Source organism: Corvus cornix, chromosome 12 (genome assembly GCF_000738735.6).
Source record: "Corvus cornix cornix isolate S_Up_H32 chromosome 12, ASM73873v5, whole genome shotgun sequence".
NCBI lineage: Eukaryota > Metazoa > Chordata > Aves > Passeriformes > Corvidae > Corvus > Corvus cornix.
In genome coordinates this window covers 5557389-5580243 of record NC_046342.1, presented here as the reverse complement: position 1 = coordinate 5580243, position 22855 = coordinate 5557389, and the positions used below count along the sequence as shown (strand labels likewise).

At 38.8% G+C, this 22855-nt stretch overlaps 1 protein-coding gene across 3 annotated transcripts in view; it reads left to right on the top strand.

The window, feature by feature from the left end:
- NISCH (nischarin) overlaps positions 1-22855 on the top strand; it is a 29471-nt gene that overhangs the window by 3767 nt on the left and 2849 nt on the right. The window contains exons 2-18 of one of the 3 annotated variants that reach the window (XM_039558977.1): positions 1885-1968; positions 2713-2895; positions 6214-6262; positions 7907-8070; positions 9438-9533; positions 10784-10879; positions 11249-11407; positions 12672-12740; positions 13205-13390; positions 13593-13721; positions 14173-14286; positions 15122-15230; positions 17809-17930; positions 18797-18852; positions 19325-20635; positions 21050-21224; positions 22434-22587. In XM_039558977.1, the coding sequence (XP_039414911.1) occupies positions 1885-1968; positions 2713-2895; positions 6214-6262; positions 7907-8070; positions 9438-9533; positions 10784-10879; positions 11249-11407; positions 12672-12740; positions 13205-13390; positions 13593-13721; positions 14173-14286; positions 15122-15230; positions 17809-17930; positions 18797-18852; positions 19325-20635; positions 21050-21224; positions 22434-22587 (3256 nt within the window). Of the gene's footprint in view, positions 1-1884; positions 1969-2712; positions 2896-6213; positions 6263-7906; positions 8071-9437; positions 9534-10783; positions 10880-11248; positions 11408-12671; positions 12741-13204; positions 13391-13592; positions 13722-14172; positions 14287-15121; positions 15239-17808; positions 17931-18796; positions 18853-19324; positions 20636-21049; positions 21225-22433; positions 22588-22855 lie in introns of those variants that run through there. The other 2 variants (XR_005602963.1, XM_039558978.1) reach the window with 2 other exon arrangements.

Genomic DNA, 22855 nt, shown 5'->3' with positions numbered 1-22855 from the left:
ATACTGATGCTGTTTGTGGGATGAATATGTACTGCCTGCTCTGGCTGCCTTCTAGATGGGGAATGCTATGGCTTTTTAAAGATTTAACTTGAGGAATTATATCAGTGCCTGTGAACACTCACTTTAACAGGTACTTTCCCAACCAGACTGTCCATTTCACTGAGTGCTGAGTTTCTAGAAGTGGTTAGTGCTTGCCATTTCAGCAAAAGGATACAAATTTACTGTTTTATACAGAGAAAAGGGTGTTCCTTCCTCACCTGATTTGCTGTCAGGTGGGGGCTATGAAGTTACTGATTTTCCAGTGTCTAATCTGAGGTTTCATGCCTTGTGTACTCAAATGTGCGTTGCCTTTAGATGTTCTTCCTCTGCCACAGTTGAGCATAATCAGCTTTTCAAAAGAACTTTATTATGTCTTATAGATGTAGTACTTCTTTACTTCTAAGTTTAGTTTCTTTGAGTGTCTCCTTGCTTTCCTCAAGGTTAGGAGGTGCTTTTGAATGCTGGTGTTATTCCTGTAATTCCTGTCACCGGGACAGTGATTAATCCTGATCTGCTGTTTCCCAACACAACATGACAGGAAAGCAGGCACAGGCCTTAATTGAGTCCATAATTCTGTGTGGGCATTCTTCTGTGTTTTCAGTGCTCATCCCATCACTGACGTGTCACTCACTGCGTGCACTAGTCAGACATCTTGGTTTGGTTCTCTTTAGGACTTGGGTTTTGTTCAGTGAGCCAGTGTCAGATGCTTACAAAAATAAAAATGGCATGAGCTATAGTTCATCTTCTAAAATGCAGGTGGCATTCTGTTTAATGTTTGACATTGTGCTGCTCTGTACTTGCAGTAAGTGAAAACTGTTCTTTTATGTAACAGATCGAAACTGTTGATGCTTTTTGTTTTCTCAAGTGGGTTTAGCAACTAGATATGCATCATCCTCATAGCAGCTATGAGTCAGCTCTGGGTGATCTGTGGTAGTAAGCAAATTCTCAACTGTATTAAATGATTTCAAGATTTGATTAAGTTGGTGTTTTCCCCAAGGAGTATAGTTGGATTGGATAGTATAGTTTATTTAATTTGTTGTATTCAAGTAGCTGTGGAACTGGTTTTGCAGAGCCTTGTTTGTTTTCTACTTGTGTTTTATCTTTTCCCTTTAAAATTTCTTTGGAATGGCTTGTTTCTGGTATATCTAAAAGAAGACTGGGTTTCCTGCAAAACCAGTACTGTTCAATCCAGAAAGTCACCTAGAATGAAAATTTTTGTCTGGTACGTGCATGGCTAAAAATACGTACTTTTGTATTAGGAAATGTTGGGTTGCTTTAGATAATTGTAGTGATTCTTTGGGCACAGTTACTTTTCAGGAAGATATCTTGTGTGCTTTACCCTAAAAGGAGTAACATAGTATCCAGCCAACCAAGAATTTGTTTAGGTTTCTCAAGAGTTAAGCTCCAGAATTCTGCTTAACTGAAGTGACAGCAGGATGCTTGCCAAGTTCCTCTGCCCATTGTGGAACTTGGTAGATGGAAGAAGGGATGCTGCTGTCTCAAGCTTGTGGGTAGCTATGAATACCAGCTTCAGTTAGCAGAAACTTTCAGAAAAATAAGTAGCTTAGAGCCCTGGTTATTAACCTTTGGGTTGCAAAAATGAAAGCCATCACTTTGCACTGAGGCATCTGCATCTTCTTGTGTGTGGAGCAGCCTCATGAGTGAGCTCAGGCATCCCACATCAGCAGAGTCACCTCAGAGCTGGGGCTGGTGTTTTGTTAGCTCTGATTCTTGCCAAATGTAGAACCACCTTACAGTGCCCATTGACCAACAGGTCTCACAGTCAGCTGCTTCTCCTTAAGGCAAACGTTGTACAGTGTCCTTACTTGAATTTCTTCCTTTCAGGTATACATTATTCAGGTTAGTGTTGGCAATCATCAGTGGACAGTCAAACATCGTTACAGTGATTTCCATGATCTGCATGAAAAGGTAAGAATGTTAAAACTGTGGCCTTGGTCTTGTACAAAACATTGTACAGTTCTTGTAGTTCTGTTCTACAGAATGTTTTACATAATTTCTTTCTTCAGTAAAGAGAGATTTTAATAAAGTGCGAGTGCCAGATACCATCTGAACTGCAGACTAAGTCCTTTTTGTGAGAACATTATTGCTTGCCCCTGTTACATTCCCCTCTTGAACTGGGGGAGGTTGATCTGGACAACTTTAGCCTTGGGTGGAAGCTGTGTCAGAGAGGAGAGGTCAGGCTAGGGTCATTGAGCTTTTTGCTAAGGGTCTTTATGATCAGCTGATTTGGTGACCAAAGTCTCATCAGGGGTGGATGATAAAAATGTCCTTAAAGTAGCATGGGATAGTTACCAACCAGTGCTGATAAAAAAGAAATGAAAATGAGGAAAAGTCTACTTTATTTGAGAGTGTTCTGCTTTCTCAGAAATGCACCGGTTATTTTGTTGTTTTATCACATTTGCTGCATTCTGCCCTCGTACTGTGAGTGATTCTTTGAGCAGACACTGTTATTAAACTTCATATCACTCCATGACAAAATGTTCTTTCTGAAAATACCTAATACTTTGAAGGCAGTAGCTAAATTTACTGAAGTAATTTTTTTTTTTTTTGATCTTCCCAGGATCAGGCAACATGCACTTAATGCGTTCCATTGCATCTTTTGTGCAAGTTCAGATGGTGTGTCAGGTATTAACTCTGGTCTTTGTCTTTCAGCTTGTTTCAGAAAAGAAAATAGATAAAAATCTGTTACCACCAAAGAAGATCATTGGAAAAAATTCCAAAAGCCTGGTGGAAAAAAGACAAAAGGAACTGGAGATCTACCTGCAAACTCTGCTGCTCAAGTTCCCTGTTACTGCACCAAAAGTTTTGTCACACTTCCTACACTTTCATTTATATGTAAGTTATGTTTTTTGTGTCTGAATAGAGGCCTGAGTGTCTTTCCTTAGTTCTTTGACATAGAGAGAATTCTGTGGAATCTTCGTGAATTCTCTGAAATGGTTCTTCTTCAACATTTTGCACAGTATAACAAAGCATATTTTTAAGGTTTTTGACACCACTTTTTATTGCAGTAGACACTGTGCTGGGAAGTAGTGTGGGCAGGGACTCTAAGAGAAAATAAATGCTGGCAGGAGAGTTGGTAGCTGTGAATAAATGTGAAGCTGAATTGGTTAGGCTGAAGTCAATAGAGCTGGCTCTCAAATGACCATTGCATAATGGATCCACACCCTGCTACTTAGTGGGTAATGGTTGGAGCTGTGGTTCACACTGAAACAGTTTCCAGTAGCCCAAATGAAGAAAAACAACGCTTCTCTGTGGAAGCACAATGATGGAGTGGCCTTTGGAGAAATAGCTCCAGCAGACAGAATGTTACGGTAAAGGATACTTGAAGTAAGAAGCAATTACTTGATTTCATGTTCCGATTGCATTTGTTCATCTCTTGTGTATAATTAGGCTTTTTTTGCAATATGGCATCATGTTGTAAGGGGGAGAATGAATTTCATAAAGAGGAAAATGCACTGGAGAACTGAATGGAAAGAAGCAGTAGTAACTGCTTTGGGGTTTTGATGTTTTGAGAAGGCCCTTCATGGTTTCATAGAAAGGCTTCAGAAATTAGTCACAAGTGATCCATTAGGTGTTAATTAAGTTTGAGAAACAAAGGAAAACCTGGTTTAGTTATGTTACATGAACATAATTATCTTGGTGAGACTTCAGAGTTTGACTTAGATAAAAACGGTAGGAGGTTTATTCCACAATGTTGCTATTGCCCTGCAGATTTGAGAGAAGCACAGGTTTGCCACTATCAAGCCTTCTAAAATGGATTAGAGGTTTTAAATTTGTTAAAAATATGTGACAATGTAGGGAGAATTCTGTTCAGATGGAGCAAAACTCCTGATCACCAGTAAGTTGCATAATTTTTCTGTGCCTGCTCTGTCTTGTAAATGATGTCTGTTTCATTAAAGTTTCAGTGTTGTGACTTCCACACGGTTTTTATGCAGGCAGAAGTTCTTCCTAGCCCCTGACTTATTTTTCAGAAAGACTTTTTTTCCCCCTCTTGTTGTAATGTAATCTTTTTTTGCTTTTCCAAAGAGCTAGCAGTATTTGGATATGACTGCTTCCCTGTTTCTATACTGCTCTTGGATATTAAGAGCAAAGATGTTGCTTAATCTGCATTTCTTTGCTTTAGGAGGGGTCTGACTTACTTGTGAACTCAATTGTTTTTTGCTTGGAACTTTAGAATACTTTTAAATATTTACAAAAAAGTGTTAATTATTCAGGAGAAAAGCTAAATATTTACCACAGCAATTCTACTGGAAAAAATTACCTTTCTGCAGAACTTTGATCTTTTAAAATACCTTCATTACAAGACAGCCCGTGTACATACTGGAGCCACTATAATCCCTGCTATTGCCTCATTAATTTATATAGGAAGGCTACAATTTTTTTGTCTATTGTTTTTTGTAATATTTCCAGTAAGAATGATTTACTTTTATTTCCCAGGTTAATGGAACTAAATGGAGTAGAAATACCAGCCGTAGATACATTAAACTCACTTTGAAGCCTTTAGGTGTTCTCGGGTACAGCCTAGCAAAGAGAAACAGTTGCATGTGACAGCAATGTAGAACTGTATTCTAACTTCCACATTGAGAAGGATTTCTGCAGTGATGTGGGGATGCTTATTTTGTTGCACGGTCTTTGTCATCTTAGAAGATTTGGTTTGTTAACTTACAGATAGAAGGTTTTGCAGGAAAAGAATTTTGAGTACTTGCAAACTGCTGTTCAGAGACACCTGCAAACAATGGACTTCTGTGGGTGTGATGCATTTAAGTAGTTACAGCTAAGACAGAAGTCTCTTGTAGATCTGACAGGGGGATAGAGTTCCTTTTTTTTTGCCTGCTAGTCACTGAGCAGTCTAAGTCATAATCTTGTTCCAATTATAAATGTAGGAAAAAAATTTGGCTCTGTGTCCCAGATGACAAAAGAGATACAGAGTAGAGTTTTCAATCAAGTCTGTGCTTGCCAGATGAGTGTAATTGGCTTATTCAAATGAGAATCTGAATTGTTTAATTTTGTTTGGAATACAGCTTTGAGCTTGTTGTTCTCAGAGCTATGGTGTGGAGGCTTTGTTCGTCCTCAGTGAGTGGGGTTTCAGTTACACTAAGAATGTGCTGCTTTAAAATCCTTGCCTCATCAAATAAGCTGAGCTGTCTGCTGCAGATGTCCTGTGGATGTATTCCCTTGTTATGAATCATGAGGTATTTGTCAGCAAAGTAAATTCATGAAATATTCATATGGTGATGATCCATAATATCTGTTTATACTTTGCAGCTACCTTAAAATGAGATGTTTGTCTAGGGGAAGCTTCACCCTTACAAATAGTTTTATTTTGTTCTTTTTGTGGTCCTTTGAAAGGGAGCTGTTGGAAATGCTCAGAACTATTTCTGGACTTGCACAGAACATTTGCTTTTTGTGGAGAGAGGTGTGCCCAGGTGGGACATACTTGTATTGATCTTTGTGCACCTGCAGATTTAGAAAGTACAAATCCCTGCAAATCCCTGAGAGTTTTCAGCCTTTCATCCCGGAGCTGTCAGTGCCAGGAATGGAGGTTGAGTGCCTGAGTGAGTCCAGGAGGGGGAAGAGGGGTGATGAGAAAAGGGGGGGTTTGCGTTACTTTGCAGCAAGCATAGTAGTGTTGAAGTCCAGAAGACTACTTACTTTTTATACCTCTTTTTTTCTGTAGACCTGTTAATCTAAAGCTTTCTCTGTTTTAGTGATATTCTAAGGAAATATTGAGTGCTTGAGGCATTACAACAGTCTTAATGGTAAAATTTGAAGAACACTACACTTGTAATATTTTCTTTAAAACAGAGCTGTCTTTCAAGTTGGGCTGATGATGGCTAGTAATACTTGGTCTAGTTGCTGCTGCCCTTTTCTAATGTGTGCAGGATGGGATTATTTGAATGTAGTTCACTGTCTTTCATCTTGGAAATGAAAATCATATGAAATAAAATAATTTCAAGTAATTTTTATGAATCATTATCAAGTTACAAAAAAATCTGTAAAACAGTCATCCCTGATTTCAGTAAAAAAAAAAAAGAAAAAATCAAAGTCCTCTACCGCAGCAAGAAAAGGATACTTCACTAAAGGTATAAATTAAAAAATTGGAACCCTTAAATATGTAAATAACACTTGATTTAAATGGTTTATTTTTTGCAGGAGATCAATGGGATCACTGCTGCATTGGCTGAAGAGCTCTTTCACAAAGGTAAGGAACTTGCAGTATTTATCCAGGAATGTTTTCCTCTCTGTTCATGCATTCACATACCTTTGATATTTGACCTCCAGACAATGAGAGGTCTGATCTTCCACATCAGACTCCAATACTTTTTCTCCCCCTTCTTTCTTTTTGTCTTTTCCTTGCTGCTTGTGCTTTAATTCAAGCTGCATTTTTTGAGGAGCTGTAGCAGTCTTGCAGCCACTTTTGGAAACAACAGATTGGGTGAATTTATGTTCTGAGAAGGGTCTACTAGTTTGTGTCCTTAAGGGATAGATAGGATGTGGCAGTGGTGATCAGGAGCTTTTGCTAAGCTCTCTGTCTCAGTGTGTTTTAGTGTAACCCATAAGGAAACTTGGTCAGTATCAGCGAGTCCTGACAGTCTGTGTATTAAATGCAAGAGATCACTTTACATATCTAAATATTATTCTTCCAGAACTCAGGAAGCAGGAGACCTTCTGGCCAGTTAATTTGAGGGTGTGCTTTTCTGAGGCCAGCAGATGAAAACGAAATGCTCTTACTGTAACTACAATAGCTCCAGCTTCTCCATTAACAGCAGGAGGCATGTGAAAGGATTAATCTCTGCTATTTTTGTTTTGAAGGGCATGCAAGATGCTGCTGTATAATTCCAGTTGGCTGAGGCATGGTAGGCATGATAGGTGAAGCATGTTTCAGCATGGCCTTTCAGATTGTTCTGGCAGAAAGTTACTTTTAGGTGAAGCCACTTCAGAGTCCGTTCAGCAGATTTTGGAATATCTTAAGGAAGCTTGTGAAGAAATCTTTGCTGGCTTTGTAGTGCCTGCAGTCTCACTGATACAAGAATTGTGGATGTATCACTGACTGCTCTGTAATAGTGTAACCTTCCAGTAATGTATGTGCAGCTGGACTCTTGGACTTGCTCCCAATGAAGCTGAAGGGAATTTTACTCCTCAGAGAGCATTTCTGAGAACTCTGCTTATCACGAAAGCTGATGCTTTCTCGTCCATGAAGTCAAATTGGTGTCCCTAAAAGGAAGAAAGGAAAGATATTCATTCTGTGTGTGTGTGTTCCAGCTGCTCTAGCCCACACTGAGCTTGTGCTGCCTATAGAGAGGCTTTTGTATGCTGCTTCCTACTGTTCCAAGAATTAAATTGGATTGTAAAATTATAATTAGATAAGACATTTTCTGTTCCGGGTGTTTGCTTTGGTATTAGTGTGCAGAAAATCCCCATACTCTCCAATAAACACATTTACTACAATTCTGCATTTTGGCAGCATAGCAAAAGATCTGAGGTCTGTATTTTAGATGGCAGGTGCTGTGGGTTCTGAATAGAAAAAACCCTAACTGCTAGAAGTGTAGAGATATTTCAGAAAAAGTTTCATAACTCTTACATTATGTAAATTAACTTTGATTCCAGTCCTGTTAAGACTGAGGGAAATTTGCCATTAGTTGCATTAGGAACTTCAGGCCTGTATGATGAGTACCTACTTGAATACCTCAATTATTCTGGTGTTAAAAAAAAAAATTATTTTGCTACCTCAATTTTCAACTTCGATATAAATAACAAACATATATCATTATATTTTCCATGTACCGTTTATTCTTGTGTAACCCTTGCAGCATTGTGTTTGATCCCAAGCTGCTCTGTTTTTCAGGAGAGCAGCTCTTAATGGCTGGAGAAGTCTTCACCATCAGGCCCCTGCAGTTGTATGCTGTCACTCAGCAGCTGCTGCAGGGCAAACCTACCTGTGCTAATGGAGATGCCAAAACAGATCTAGGGCATATTCTGGATTTCACTTGCAGACTCAAATATCTAAAGGTGAGGTCGATGTTGAATGGGTGTTTATGCTGCCAACCTTCAATCCATGTTGTTCTCTAGTCAAGATGTTTGCTGTGTGATGTGACATTTTCAGCAGTGCCCTCTGTATAGCTGCAGCCACGGAATCTTGCTGGGTACCAGTAGGGATGAGTAAAGAAATAAATACTGACCTCTTCAACCTTGCTTTCTTTGCAGGTACTATGGGTAGGCCAGTGTGTATGTATACATGTGCATATGTGCATCTATATAAATCTTGCCCCCTTTCCCTCTGTCTGACTGCATCTGAAAGTTAAAAATAAAACCCTGAAAAGTGCCTCAGTTTCCTAGATGGCCCTGAATTTCTAGCTAAAATGCCATTTCAGGTTAAATGTAAAATGGCCTCAGAACAGATAATTTTTGTCAGGAGCCAATTTGACTTTTGTTTTTCTACCAAAAAAGTGAATTAAACTTTCCCTGAGTAATTTTTTTAACACTGCTTGCTATGACTCAAAAACTTATTTTAGCCCCTTTGTTGCATGAGGAGCTGCCTTTTAAATGTGTCTGTGTTCAAAGCCGAAATCAAATGGGGGATCAGGGGAAGCAAAACCACAGCTGTGCTGGTGTTCCTGTGGCTCTTCAGTTGCCTTTGTCATCCTCTATCTGTATAGAATCTTCTGAAGGGAGGATTTTCTGGCTGGAGAAGAGCTTATTGTTTAGAAAAATTGCCATCTGCAGAATTTCTAGGCCTTTGGAATGCTTGTGAGTGGGCACATTCAGAGCTTGTAGGATACACAAAACCAAAGAAAAACCTTAGAGTTTTCTCCCAAAATTAAATTCACAGCAAACATAAGTGAAACCACCTGGTTTTTATGCTGCTGACATGCTCTGAGGCCAGAATCCTATGACCATATGGAAATACCAGATGCATTTTAATTGATATGTATCAATGTAATGTTTATTTTCTTCAAGCCCATCTTGTCAATGACTTGAACTTCATCCGTTGTAGAGGAATTAAAGACAGTGCTGACTTGGAGGGTTCACACATTTCAAGGAAGTTGTTTTCAGTGATCGTAACTCTGCCTTTTCAGCTGAGAATGAAGCCTTGGTCAGCCTTGCTTATTGTGTTGCTTTTTGCGTGCCACATGTGCTACAGAATGCAAGCACAAGGTGGCACTTCAAGTTCAACGCACTTAGCTGGAGCAACTAGTATTTGTTTACCCGAAGAGTTAATCTGCAAGGGTCATGAATCATTCCATATTCGAAAAATCGCTTGGAGCTTTGGCTGTCTTTCCACACTACTGCCCTAGGGCTGTTGCCTGTGTAAGACTGGAATGGGGACAAGTTGGGTTGTGTGCACTAACTCAGTTCTTTAATGTCTTAAATGCCAGGTCACTGGAACAGGGGGACCTTTTGGAACCAGTAACATTCAGGAGCATCTCTTGCCTTTTGATCTGTCTATTTTCAAATCGCTTCATCAAATAGAGGTAGGACTGAGATACTGCTCATAAATTCATAGGTGCTCTGCAAATGCCAGGCCTGCTGCATATATCTCAGAAATGGTGATTCTCTGCTTTGATTTGCTGCTAGAATTGGGGAATGCAGAGGTTAGAAGGATTGTTTTATTTGTGAAACAATTTTTTTTCACAAGTTTTGGGAATAAGGACACAAGGTTTAAATTATTAGAAGAGCTTGCACTCTGTGTGTTTCCAAAGAAAGCAATTTCCAGTATTTACACAAAACCTATACCTGGGTGCTTTTCCACTGCCTTGAAGAACTAACAAGTGGTTATAGTTGGATCCCTTATTACAAAGTGCTTTTTATTTGGAGAAAAAAACGTACATCAAGTGTTTGTAAAAATGTCCTGACATTAAATTTATTTGTGAAAGTGCACTTTTGGGTGTAGTGCTGCTTACTTGATAATTTGCAGATTTTTTTTCACTGTTCTGCTTTCAGTGTGAATACCAGAGTTTCTAGCAGTTTTCAATGAGTATTTTTGAAATACTTTCTTGGCCACTTCAGGTCTTTCCAGAGAGAGGATATTCAATTTTGTCACACAGTCTGTACTCTGTCCACTTTTGGTGGATGCTGCACCTTTTCCAGTACATGAATGCTATCTTCTCATTGATGTGAGACAGTTACTGGTTAAGAACTGAAGTGACTGTCTGCAGAGAAGCACGTGGACAGATACTGTAGCACATTTTCAGTAATGTTGCTTCAAATTGAGCTGCAGAAAAAGAGACTTTGTAATCTTAAACTTAGTCTGTGTAATTAGCTGATTAGTGGGTTAAATTCTTAGATTAGTATCCTCACTTTCTAAGCATTTCTTTTTTCTTATGATAAAAAGGACGTCTGATACCCAAATGAGTGTGTTTGCAGGTTGAGTCATAGTTTGAGATACCTCTCCTTTTGGTAACAGTAAAAATGCTGTGGCCTGTTAAATCAACTGGGTAGTTTCACCTTGAATACATGGGACAGGTGGAAAGTCAATGGAGAAGCTTTGTTCAAATATATGTTTGAATTTCACTTTTCTGTAGTTATGCCTCTAATTTCTTGCTTTAGCTTTGCCAAGTGTCAGTATTTCTGACCTGATAATTTCTCAAGATTTTATGGGAGTGCTATAACTACTTTGCAAATTGATGCAGAATCTGCTGTTGAAGCTTTTAGATGCCTCTTTCGTGTCTCATTTGTCTGTCCTAACATTTCTGACTTTGTAATGTGATTTTTTAAAAAATAGATCAGTCATTGTGGGGGAAAGCTTATCAAAGGGCTGACTTCATCAAAACATGCTCTGGCCACACTGAGTGTTCGATTTTCAGCAACATCAATGAAGGTAAGAGCAAGTTCCTGCTTCTGGTGAGTGTTCAAAGCATGTGCAAAACCAACATGCACAATAGGGAAATATCCACTTGGAGTCCATGTAGCTTTCTGTACTGCCTCTTGCAGGTTCTGTTTTTAAAGCCATGGAACTGTAGGGCTTTACTAACCATACAGAATCTTAAGGTTAAGTGAAGAAAGTGTTCAGATGTGTCCCTTCCCAGGGACACGTTTGATGCTTGCTTGCATGAGATAGTTGGGATGGTTTCCAAAACTGCTAGCTTTCCCTGAAGATGGAAACCCAGTATTTAGATCTAGAAACAAATCACTCAACTTATTCTGGGTCTTGGTACTACTGTCTTTATCCAGTGCTTCTCTTAAACAGGAGATCCTGGTGCCTGAGGCCTCTGAGTTTGATCAGTGGGAGCCAGAGGATGCACTGGACAACTCAAGTTGTCCAGTGACAGCAATTATCCCAACCTGGAGAACTTTAACAACTTTGGATATGAGTCACAATAGCATCTCTGAAATTGATGATTCAGTGGTAAGAAATATTTTTCATTTGTGGAAAAAGGCATGATTTATCTGTGGCACATAATACACAGCAGGGATTTTGCATCTGCTCTGTCGCTTGTTCTGAAGAATTTTCAGTTGTACTTTATGTTGGTTAGCTACCCAAGCTAATGCTGAGGAGATTTGTTCTGTAAGAACTTTATTTCCTTTGCTAAAGGAGAATAGTTTTGTCATTTTGTGTTCTGTAGGCAACATTTCCATGAATACTCACTTTTTGAAACACACTTTTACTCTCGGCCTTAGGCCACTTAGCAGTTGTTTTTTTTTTAAATAAAATCCACCTCATAGACTCAACTTTGGAGTTGTTATCAAGGCTGAAGCTTCTTGCATATTTAAAAACCTATGACTTGCTGGCAGCTTTCTTGACATCAAAACATTGTGAAGAGCATGAAAACAAAATTTGGGGTATTTTGCCAGTACTTTCAAATTTTGTGTGGTAAATCGGTTATTACAAAAAAAAATGAACATTCAACACAAGAACTTGATAAAATATGAGTATAGCTTTTTACTTGAGCTACTCTTGTGAAGCAGGAAATAGCTACATGTGTAGCTCAACCAGACATCATAGACTTGGAGCATAATTATATTGTTAATGATTTTTTGTGATGTAGATTTAAGATGCTTCAGGTCTGTGTCCAGGTCTTAATTATAAGGCAAATCAATGCTGAGATTACAACCAAAATAAAACAGATGCAAAGCACTGATGTCAGAATTTAGCATCCAGGTTTGAGACCTCCACAAGTAAAAGGCTTTCTGAGTTAAAGTGCATTTTCTACATGTTTGTGTGACCTTGTAGTTCTTGGCTGGTGTAATCAGAACATGGAAACAAATCACTCAGCTTTTTCTGAGTCTTGGTACTACTGTCTTTATCCAGGTTTGTGTGTAACATAAATCTCCTGGCTTATCTGTTTGATAAGACCAAAGCACCACTAGTGAGTTTGATCTATAGTTAGTGGGAATAAACTAGGATAAATTATTTGTCTTCAGTAAGAAACCAGGTTTCAGATTAAAACTTAACAGCGCTCCTCAGAGTAACCTGGATTTCTTAATAGTAGGAGTCAGCTCTTTTTTGCTCCAAATCACACAGAATGTTTTCTTAATGCCAAAAGCTGGGAAGAGAGACTGCACTGGAGAACACCTTTCCATTGCTTTTGTTGGTCAGCAGATGTTGAAGGAAGTGTGGCCTGACTTAAAACTAAAGTGCATTTAACATGTGTATTTTTTTCCTCTTCTAGAAATTAACTCCAAAGATTGAGTTCCTGGATTTGAGTCACAATGGGGTGTCTCTGGTAGAAAATTTACAGGTATGTGATGCATTTTAAGGTGATTTTTTTTTTTTACCCAACTGCCTGAGACCTTAAAGCACAGATTTTCATGCTTCAGAATTTTGTTGCTCATTTTCTTCATGGAGAATGGTTTAAGCCCAAATAGCTGCTTCTTTGTAACATCAAGTACTCTTTTAATGGTGCATTTCTTAACTGCTCCTGGATATTTTAATTTCTTTGCCAACGTTGACGTAAACCATTTAGTCCTTAACTAAATTCATTCACTGCCAGCTGTATGTGTGGGTTGGTAAAAATGCAGTGGAGGAAATTCCGTTTCTACAAGCTTTAACCTTTGTAATGAACAGTTTCATGTCATGTCTTTCATGCTACGTAGCATCCAGCATGAAAACACTGTTGCACAATAAAATGAGCCAGCCATAAGATAGCATCTTTGGTATTCAGTTTTAATTAGTGTATGACATGAATTTTCTGTCCTGTTGTAGCATCTGTACAACCTTGTTCACCTGGACTTATCCTACAACAAACTTACATCACTAGAAGGTGTTCACACAAAACTGGGAAACATCAAAACTCTGAATTTAGCAGGAAATCAGCTGGAAAGGCTGTGTGGTCTTAACAAACTGTACTCATTAGTCAACTTGGATCTGAGCAACAACAAAATAGAACAGGTAAGTGTTGACTTTTGGTGTCAAATTGTGTGTTAGATCAGAAGCCATTTCTTTTAGTGGATCAAACTGCAAATAAATATAAGTGGCTGTAGTGATTTTTCTTGGTTATTGTATGTTTGTAATCCATGCAAGAAGCACTTGGTCTGTGTGCTCATTTTCATTTTGCCAGTTGGTATTCATGCTTTTATCCAAATACTTTCAGATTGAAGAAGTAAAAAATATTGGCAGCCTGCCATGCTTAGAAAAGGTGGTGTTGTCCAGCAATCCATTGAGCATCATCCCTGATTACCGGACCAAAGTACTTGCTCAGTTTGGAGACAGGGCCTCAGAGGTGAGCCCCAGTGCTGCTCTTCTAATCCTCTTTTTAGCCTGGTGAGGAAAGTGGTGCAAATGTTCTAAAAACCTGATGGGTTTTTAGTGTGCATTGGAAAAGGTGTTTAGAGAATGAAGCTTTATTAACGTTACTCAACTGTGCTCCTGGATCTAAATGATATTTTACCCTGCCCTCATTGGGTAACAGTGTGTTAATATTGAAACACTGTTGTGCTAGAAGGTTGTTAAATTTACCGAACATTCCTGAGGTTGTTAAATTTACCGAACATTCCTGAGTTTGCATTAAATTGATGTTAGCTGAAGGTCTAATGTGGTAATTGTTTTTGTGTAATGGTTACAAAGATGCACATGGTTTGCATTGAGCTACAGTAATTTTTGATTATTCCATTGATAAAAATTGCAGAATGCCTTGTTTTCAATACTTTTAGATGTTTTAATTTTTTTTTTAGGTTTGTTTGGATAACATTGTTACCACAGAAAAGGAACTAGACACAGTGGAAGTGCTAAAAGCTATTCAAAAAGCAAAGGAGGTGAAATACAAACTGAGCAACTCTGATAAAAAGGTGAGTCTGGTGCTGTGAGAGAAGTAGAATGTGCTGCATACATAAGCTTACAAAATTACTTCTACAAGTTAGATGTAAGCAGAATGCAATGAATTTTCCATAGCATTAAAACTTTTATGGTTTTTTTTTGTTTTAATGTGGTGTGAACTTTTAATGTTGCCTCTTTTTGCTATGTAGTTTTCAATGCAGTTTTAGTAGTTATCTGACCTTCCTTTTTTGGGCTGGCTTGGGAGAGAGGAAGTGGGAGGAAAAGATAAAATGGCTTAATGGTGTACACAGTGGATTTGCAGTCGACCTTAACAGCCATATTTTGTATCTTATACAAGTATTGCAGAGCTGGGATTTTACTGCTTGCGTTGCAGAGTACTGAAATGACTTCCCCAAACTTTCTTCCTGTGGGTATTCAGCAGTGGGAGAGAATCAGAAATCTGAATTCTCCTTGCCTTCTCTCATACCTGGCTGTGTGCTGTGTAGTTGGTTAGTCTCTGTTTGGAAGTAAACTTAGGGACAGAGCAGGTTCTGTCCCTACAGTGTAGAAATCCTGTTTTCATTCTTTTGACTTGTGAAACTGCCAATTCTGTCAATACAGTGATTAGTCAGTGATCAGAATGACTTCTTTAATCTTCTAGTTCTTCTTAGTGGAGTTCCACTTAATGTGAAAATTGAAACTTAGAGGAGGTGATGACCACCCCCCCCCCCAAAAAAAAAAAAAAAAAAGCTGGCACTAACTTTCCTTTTATTCAAATTGAGAAAGCTTGTATAGTTTTAGTTCAGGATCTCATGTGTCCTGTGTATTTAGGTTTTTTCTTTAATTGCTGCGTACTTTCTTTATTAGATCAGTGAGGACTCCAGGCTCACTGCTGCCAGCTCCAAATCAAACTGTTCTTCTCTTACTGTTCGTCCTTCCTCTCCCTCTCTGCCTCGTCCTGTCAGCTCCAGCCAAGGTAATCATGTATGTATCGTGCTGCTGGGCTGAGCCTCTTGGTTCTGCTTTTCTAAGCTGCATTGATATACATGAATATTATGTGCATGGATATAGGGCTTTAAAGACAAGCACAAAGATCTGGTAGAATTGGCTTTGAAAGAGAAAGTTGTATGGAATGTGACTCAGCAAAACTGACCTGTAGTTCCCAGTAGTGTTAAATACCTGGAGTGAGAGCTTGGGTACAGGATGTTTTACTGCATCATCCTGCAGAGGACTAGATACCATTTCCAGGTTTAGAGTCATGCCTTAATGGAAAACTGAGACACAGAGAGACATGTTTCAAAATTGCTTCTCTACCCATCCTTGGTCTGCAGAATGTGAGCTCGAGCAGTGTATGTTCCATTAGTGCTTTTTGTGAGAGCTGCATTTCTGTCACACCAGGGGGAAGATGGAGAAAGGAGATGAGTAAAAGACACTCGTGGGATTAATGTTCTGGCTGAGGCTGTGATTTCAGCACATCTGTTGTGCTCCTCAGTACCTGCTGACTGCACCTCAAATTTTTTTACTGTATGTTTCAAATGGGTGTGCCTGTTGCATTAGGAACTTGGAAGAATGCCTTAACTTTCCTCTGTAGCCCATAGGACTGACTTACGTGAATATTCACTTGTGGCTGAGAAAAAGAGATAAAAATATTTTCTGGTTTTGCCTTTTGTCTGATTGAAAAGTGCAGTAGAATATGCATGATGAGAGAAGACTTTGTACCCATTTAAAAGAGCAGGGATTATGTTATCAGTTACTTGGGGTGGCACAGCTTCCTCTTACCATTGATCAGTGGATTGGTGAATAAGGCAGAGAAACATCCCTGAGGAGCCTGATCTTTGAAAAAAGTCCATTGCTGTGACTTCTGCAGAATAAGCAGAGGTTTCATAGTTCACTCTAGAAAAATGAAACTTTTCAGACAGCATTTGGGACAGACACCTTGATACAGATTTAGTTGCTATTTATGTACTTTGCCTTTGAAGCCCTTCTAGATAATTTTTAATCTGCAGAAAAAATGCCAGTTTTTCCAAAATCAAGTCAATGCTTGCTTTAAAGTATTAAGCACTTGACAAACTGTCTCAGTCCTGTAACTGTGTAACAACCTGCAGTTTTATACAGGACTTGCTGTAAAAATGCATGTCAGCAACCCCTGGGACTGTTTAAATTATTTATCAATAGGTTTTTTTCTACTACAGAAAACGTTTAGGAGCAAACAAGTCTTGGGAGAAAAAAAAATACAGATCTTTCTGAAGGACTTAGGAGTTCCATAGAGTGGTACAAGATTCAAGGTTTATTTAGCGTAGTCCTTTTCCATAAGATTCCTTCAGTAGAATTTTTTGGGAAGGCTTTTGTAAATAATGGGAAAATGAGGACTGTGCAGGCTATTTCTCAGCTTCAACAATAGAAATTGATTATATGCTACATATCTAACTATTAAGTGTTGTTTTCAAAATACCAGAGAAATCTACTTTAAAAAAATGGAAATATGCTAGGCAATTAGTTTCACTGTTAGACCTTAAGTCATGAATAATGGAATTAATTTCCTGATATGCTATTTCTATGGATTGTTTTCTCTGCATTTTCTAGACACCATCTGTTTCCGTAACATATTATTCATCCTAAATGTCATTGGGAAATGGCTTATGGAAAAAGATTAAATATTTATATAGGAAACAGAAAATCAGAAATAATGCTGTCATGTTTCTGTTTTCCTGTCAGTTTGAGTTTCCTTCTTGCTAACGCAGTATTTTGTTCAAGTAATAAATACCTCTTGTGCTTCCTCTGACCATGAGATGTCTTGGTGCAATCTGCTGAACTTTGCCATCAGTCCCAAAAGATATATGCAGGAATTTTTATGCTCAATCTAGAAACACATCCACACTGTAATTTTGTTGATTATTTGCATATTTAAGCACTTGAGCTGACTGGCTCATTGGCAGTACTGAAAATTGAGTTGCTCTGTTGTGTCAGTTTGATGGTGTGAATATCAAACTGGCAAAAAGTCAGACGTCCCTGAGAATGCTGGCTTGTATTCACTCATGATAAGTTTTTACTGATGATTCAGCTTTGAACCCTTGAAAAAGGTTCCAAGTAAGGTGAGACAATATCTTCAGTGGCATTTGAGAGACCAGAGCTTCTCAGTCTGGTTGAAGGTTGTACACAGATATTAGAGAGATTGTTCACTTGAAGCTTGCAGAAATTTGGGAGTGTGCTAGAAAGTTCATGAAGAATGCTCTGCTAGTCTAGCAGCTGACCAGTTCTGTTAAAACTGAATTGTGTGAAGATTTCTTACACCAGATGTTGAGAATCAAATTGATTGTTAGTTTGAGAAAGAAGCTGTAGCACTCTTCAATGCAACTTTCAGTTACTACTTTAATTGAACTAAAATTCTGCTTGCTTTTTTGTCCTGGCTATTGTGTGAAGATATTCTTTACCTTTAATGATTTATGATTAGATCTTGATTATACAGTTTTAATTCCACTTGATTGGCAGATGCTATTAGACATTTATTTTTGTTTTACTTCAGTGATTTAAAGAGCTGTTTATATTTGTTCTAGAAATAATTTGTGAAGAACCAGTCCTAGCCGGCAGTTTTTTGCAATCCAGTGGTTCGACTCCTACAGACCATACAGTTCCCCAGAGATGCTTTGAAATACCAGACTCCAGATGTAAAATTCAGGTAATTGCCACACTTCTGTTTATATTATGGTATTTTAAAAAGCTTTGCAAACTTATTTCTGATGTTAAACCTAGGTTATCTTAGTAATCCATAGCAAAGGGGTTTTTTTTTGATTCTCAAAGCTGTTTTAATGGAAAAGGAGACAGCCCCAAATTTGATTCAAGGGGTTTTGGTCTTGCTTATAAATTAAATGCAGAATCCAGGTTTACCAGGGTTGCAGAGAACTGTTGCCACTATGCCTTTGAGATTTTACTCAGTACTAGTACAACATCATTTAATAGCCATTTAGATGCTGAATGTAAGACTTTTGTCTTACCATATTACAGTGTCAGTGTTTGAAAGGCGATTCTCTTGCTGGTAGAGTGGAAGAACCTTCTCCCTGTCAATAGGCAATGGCCTTAATTTGTCTTCTTCAATCTCCTCCTGTCTGATAACTTCTGGTTTGTGATTTTATTTGTGATATTGGAAGCACTCTTCATGTGCATGGCTTCAAGGAATAAGACAGCAAGACTTGGGGATGTCTCTTTGTTTGCTACCAGTGTAGTTGGTCTTTGTCAAGTTCCTTTACCTCTTTGCTTCATGTTACACTAACTCAGTAAAAGTTTATAGAATGCTGAAATGTCTATGGGTCACAGGTTGGATTTGTTCTCAGGTCAGCAGCAGAGTTCATTCTTCTTCTGCCTTAATTGAATGCCCAACCTAAAGCAAGCAGTGTTTGTGGGTCCTCAAAGGATGGCTGTTTAGCTGCCCATGAGTACAGCAGGACTTGGCCAGCTTTATAAACCATGAGCCAGCATTAACTTTGCTTCTCATGTGTGCTGAACTCTTAAGTAGTTTACAGTTTCCTGATGTTACTTTCTTCTCAGGCACCTGCCTCTTTATTGGATTCATGCAAAGAGTACGATGGTGGTCATCATGTGTGGTAAGCTACCTAAATAAATTCTGGTTTAAATCCTTGTTAGCTTTTGGGAAATAACAGTGGGTACTGTTTTCTTAAACCCAGCCTTTAAGGCAAAACAGTCTCTTTCATTGTATTCTGCCTCTGGTTTTTTGAACCAAAATATGATGTGTAGTGTTTTTAACCTTTGAACCCTGGAATGCAGTTGGTGGTTTCAAAACCAGCCGTAGCTGTATTATCTAGTCCTTTAGTTCATAAGGGTGTGCTTACTGGGGATGGGAAAGAGGAGTTAACCATTTTAGTTTTTACTTTGTATGGAATTCCACACTACGAGCATTTAAAATCAATGGCTGTGCAGTACAAAGATGTTTTACAAAATTACACTGATCTAATTGTATTAATCAAAGTTCTGAGAAGCAGCACCATGAATTGTAGGTAGCCATGACTGGTTTAAACTTAGGTTTGTACTTACTGTGGCTTCTTCTCTCTTTTGAAGTTTGGAGAGCTCAGAGGAGGAACACTGTGCAGTGCCTGACCCCTGTAACACCGTCATCTTGCCTTTTAATTGTATGTCCTACACTGCCACCAACCAAGACTTTATCCAGCACCTTTCTGCCTTGATAGTGCAGGCTGTGCAGAAATCTGCCCCCTCCCTCACAGAGAATAAAGGAAGCCCTGCAGGTAATGCCACAGACAAAGAAGATGGATATTTTGAAATGGGACTTCATGAAGGAGATCAGACTTTTGAGTTCAGCACTACTTTGGATACTCAGTCATCCGACAACACAGCAGTGGAGAGTGTTGACATAGTCAAAATTCTCTGGAGCTTTTCTATTCACATTCATAAAGGACTCAGACAGTTTGCTTCCTGTTTGGTTTTGACCGATGAGATGCTAGCTGTGTTTGAGATTCCTCATCAGGAATTGAGGGGAAATTGCCAGCACATCCCTTCTGCCTTGAAATTAACGCTGTGTTTTCCATACACTGATCTAATAGAATTTGGCTTTCTGCTGCCAGAAATCTGTTTAACTCTGAAGCTGAAAAGCAGTGACAACTGCTTGTTTGTTGTTTCAGACTCCCAGAATCTTCAAGACTTTTATTCCTGTTTACAAACGTATTGCTCTCGACACTACACATCAGTGTTACCAAGCTCCACATGGTACTGTAGAAAAGCAAATCTCCAAGAATTTCTCTGTCACCTTATGGAATTGAATTGCATTTCAGCAGAAGATGTTGAAATAAAAGGTTGTTTCCCAACATACCTTGTTTATGGGAATAAAACCAATGCTCAGAAAGTCTTGCATCAACCAGAGTCAGCTGGCAATAACAAGGAATGGTCAAAGAACGTTTTGTGTTCTGCACTTTATTCTTCAGTATATAAATCTTCTGACCAGAGTCCCTGTGTGGTCCATCCGTGTTGGATATTTCTAACACCCCAGCATTTGTACATAGTAAAGGTGGATTTTAGTTTACTGCCAGGTAAATGGGTAGGCACAGAAGAGTTGGGAAGTGTATTTAAGCTGAATAGAATTCCGTTAGCATCACTCGTGTTGCATCCAACTCATGGTGCCATGCAGCAGAAGGGTTCATTTTTGGATGGACACGTGCTGGAGCTGCTTGTTGGATACAGATTTGTTACAGCAGTGTTTGTTCTACCTCATGAGAAATTCCACTTCCTAAGAATCTACAGCCTTTTAAGGACACTCCTGCAGGATGTTAAGACTATTATTATTTTCAAAGCTTCAAGCAAATTGGATGCTGTAAGAAATCATGTTGTGGAGGCAAACAGACACGGTCAGGCAGCCAGGTAATGATTCCTGTGAAAGGTCTCTTGCACAGTGCTTGATGTGGCCTAACCCCTGTGTTTGCTGCTGTCATTATGGTTGGGTTTAGACTGCAGAATTGATGAGGTACTTCTGCATTGTGCTAGTCTGGAGTAAGTGTGAATGGTTATCCTGGACTGTAGCAGTCTACCTTTTTTCTTCTGTTTTGCTGCTGCAATGTAAAATGTAATTTCTAATGAAAGGAAACTTCCTGCTTCATGTGCCTGCAGGCTGAGGTCATGGCAGGCTGACAGCTATGTTCAAGATACAAATAATTAAAACTCTTTAAAATGGAAGTTACCTGGTGTTAGTTTGTGAATGAAATATAAATATTCTTGTAGGGGAGAAGCTGTGTAGATCTTTACATTTTGATAATTTGTGTTCTGGGTCTTTTCTAGTTTTTGCAAGCCTCATCTGACACTGTCATCTTTATACCCATCTGAGTTTCTTATGCAGAAGATAACAGAAGACAACCAGGTTCCTGTTCACCTTCATGTTTCTGTGTCTCTGCAGTATGTGGCTGGGCTGAAGGGAAGAGCCCTGGTTGAATTCTTCCATAGCAACATTGCAGAGGTATAGTGCCTAGCCAAAGTGTACAAAAACATGCTTTTGTGACCTTTCTGTACTACACAGTATCTATTAAAACTTTGCTGATCAAACTTAGTCACGAGAGTTAGGCTCTGGGAAACCTGGAAGCGTTTTGATCAAAAATCTGTGTTATTCCTTTTTGGGTTCCTTGCTACAGCGGTTGGGATCTTGCAAGGCCCACTTTGCCTTCAGGATCTGTGGTGCTCAACAGGAGAGTACATTATGTATGTCTTGAAGATGTGATTGCTCCAAGAATATTCCTCTTTTTTCTTTAAAGTGGTAAAAGAAAAGAGAATTATTTTGTGATGGTTCTTAGCTAAATCAATAAATAAGTGTTCTTATTTATAATTTTTTGTAATACTGTGCACGACTACAACACATGTGCAGGGCTTCAGGTACTCCAGAAACATGAGCAGATAAACCTGATTTCTGAAAAACATTAAAGTCTGTCTGGGGAACATCAAATTGAAAAGTACGAATATCACCCAAAATTTAGGATGTGTGATGTGTCTTTTTGAGTGATAAATCACTGTGATCTGCTTCCAAATGTCAATTGAAAAGCTTGAGAAATAGATACATTTTTTTATTCCCTTACCTCCCTTCCAAATGTTTTAAGTGAGCACAGTTACAAGCTGTGCTTCTTTTTTTATATCAGGAGAAGCTGATAAAAAAAGCAGGTGACTCATTTAAGGGTTCACAGTAAGCCCATCAAGTTAGAAGCTGGGAAGATGCCTGGTTGGAACAGCAGCTGTAGTGGCAAGCTGTGCTCTGTCCTCTCTTGGGGGTCTTTGAATCCAACCCTCAGGAGCATCTGAAGGCTCAGCAGACTTCAGGCTTGGGAGGCCACTGAGCAGCTGTGGATTAAAGTTTTGTCTGTGGTGTCTGTTCTAAAAAGTCTTTCCTGTAAACAAGATTTTTTTTTCAGTTTTTTTTTCTAGTTTTGGTCAGAAAACAAGGAATAATTTGTTTTTAACAGAAAAATAATTTTCTTGTATAAACACAAGGTATTTTCAGTGGCTGCCATTGTGGCCTCCTTTAGCAGCTTTGAGGTGAATTACTTCTCTTTGACCAGAGCATCTTCAGATGCTTAAGATTTTGAAGTTGTTTCTCTGGTGGCCTTAAAGTTGCCTCTAAGGTGGTGAAACTATCTGAAATATCAAAGTTTGTGCTTATGAAATAAAATTTACATCTTAGGTGGAAAATGAAGAGTTGAGACACCTCATGTGGTCTTCAGTTCTGTTTTACAAGACTCCCAGCGTGGAAGTGATGGCCTGTGTGCTTCTCTCAACAAAAGCTATTTACTTTCTGTTGGATGATTCTTTCATTCATGCAGATGAGCACCAGTCAGGTAAAATAGTTATTTTGATCCTTTAATCAGGTTACCAACTTAATCCCTCTCTGTGTGTGTCCTCAGTTGAAGTACCAATTTTGGTCAATATTCTTCCTTAGATCTCCTAGTTGAAGGGGTCAGTATCTGAATAAGGCTTTTTGTTCAAAAAAACAGGGTCTTGAGTCATGTCTGCTTCTCAGACAGACCCTTCTAGCTGCTGTTGTGTCCATGCTTTTCTCTGATGTCATTTCATTGTCCCTTTCATAAAATGGAAAGTGAAGGGTAA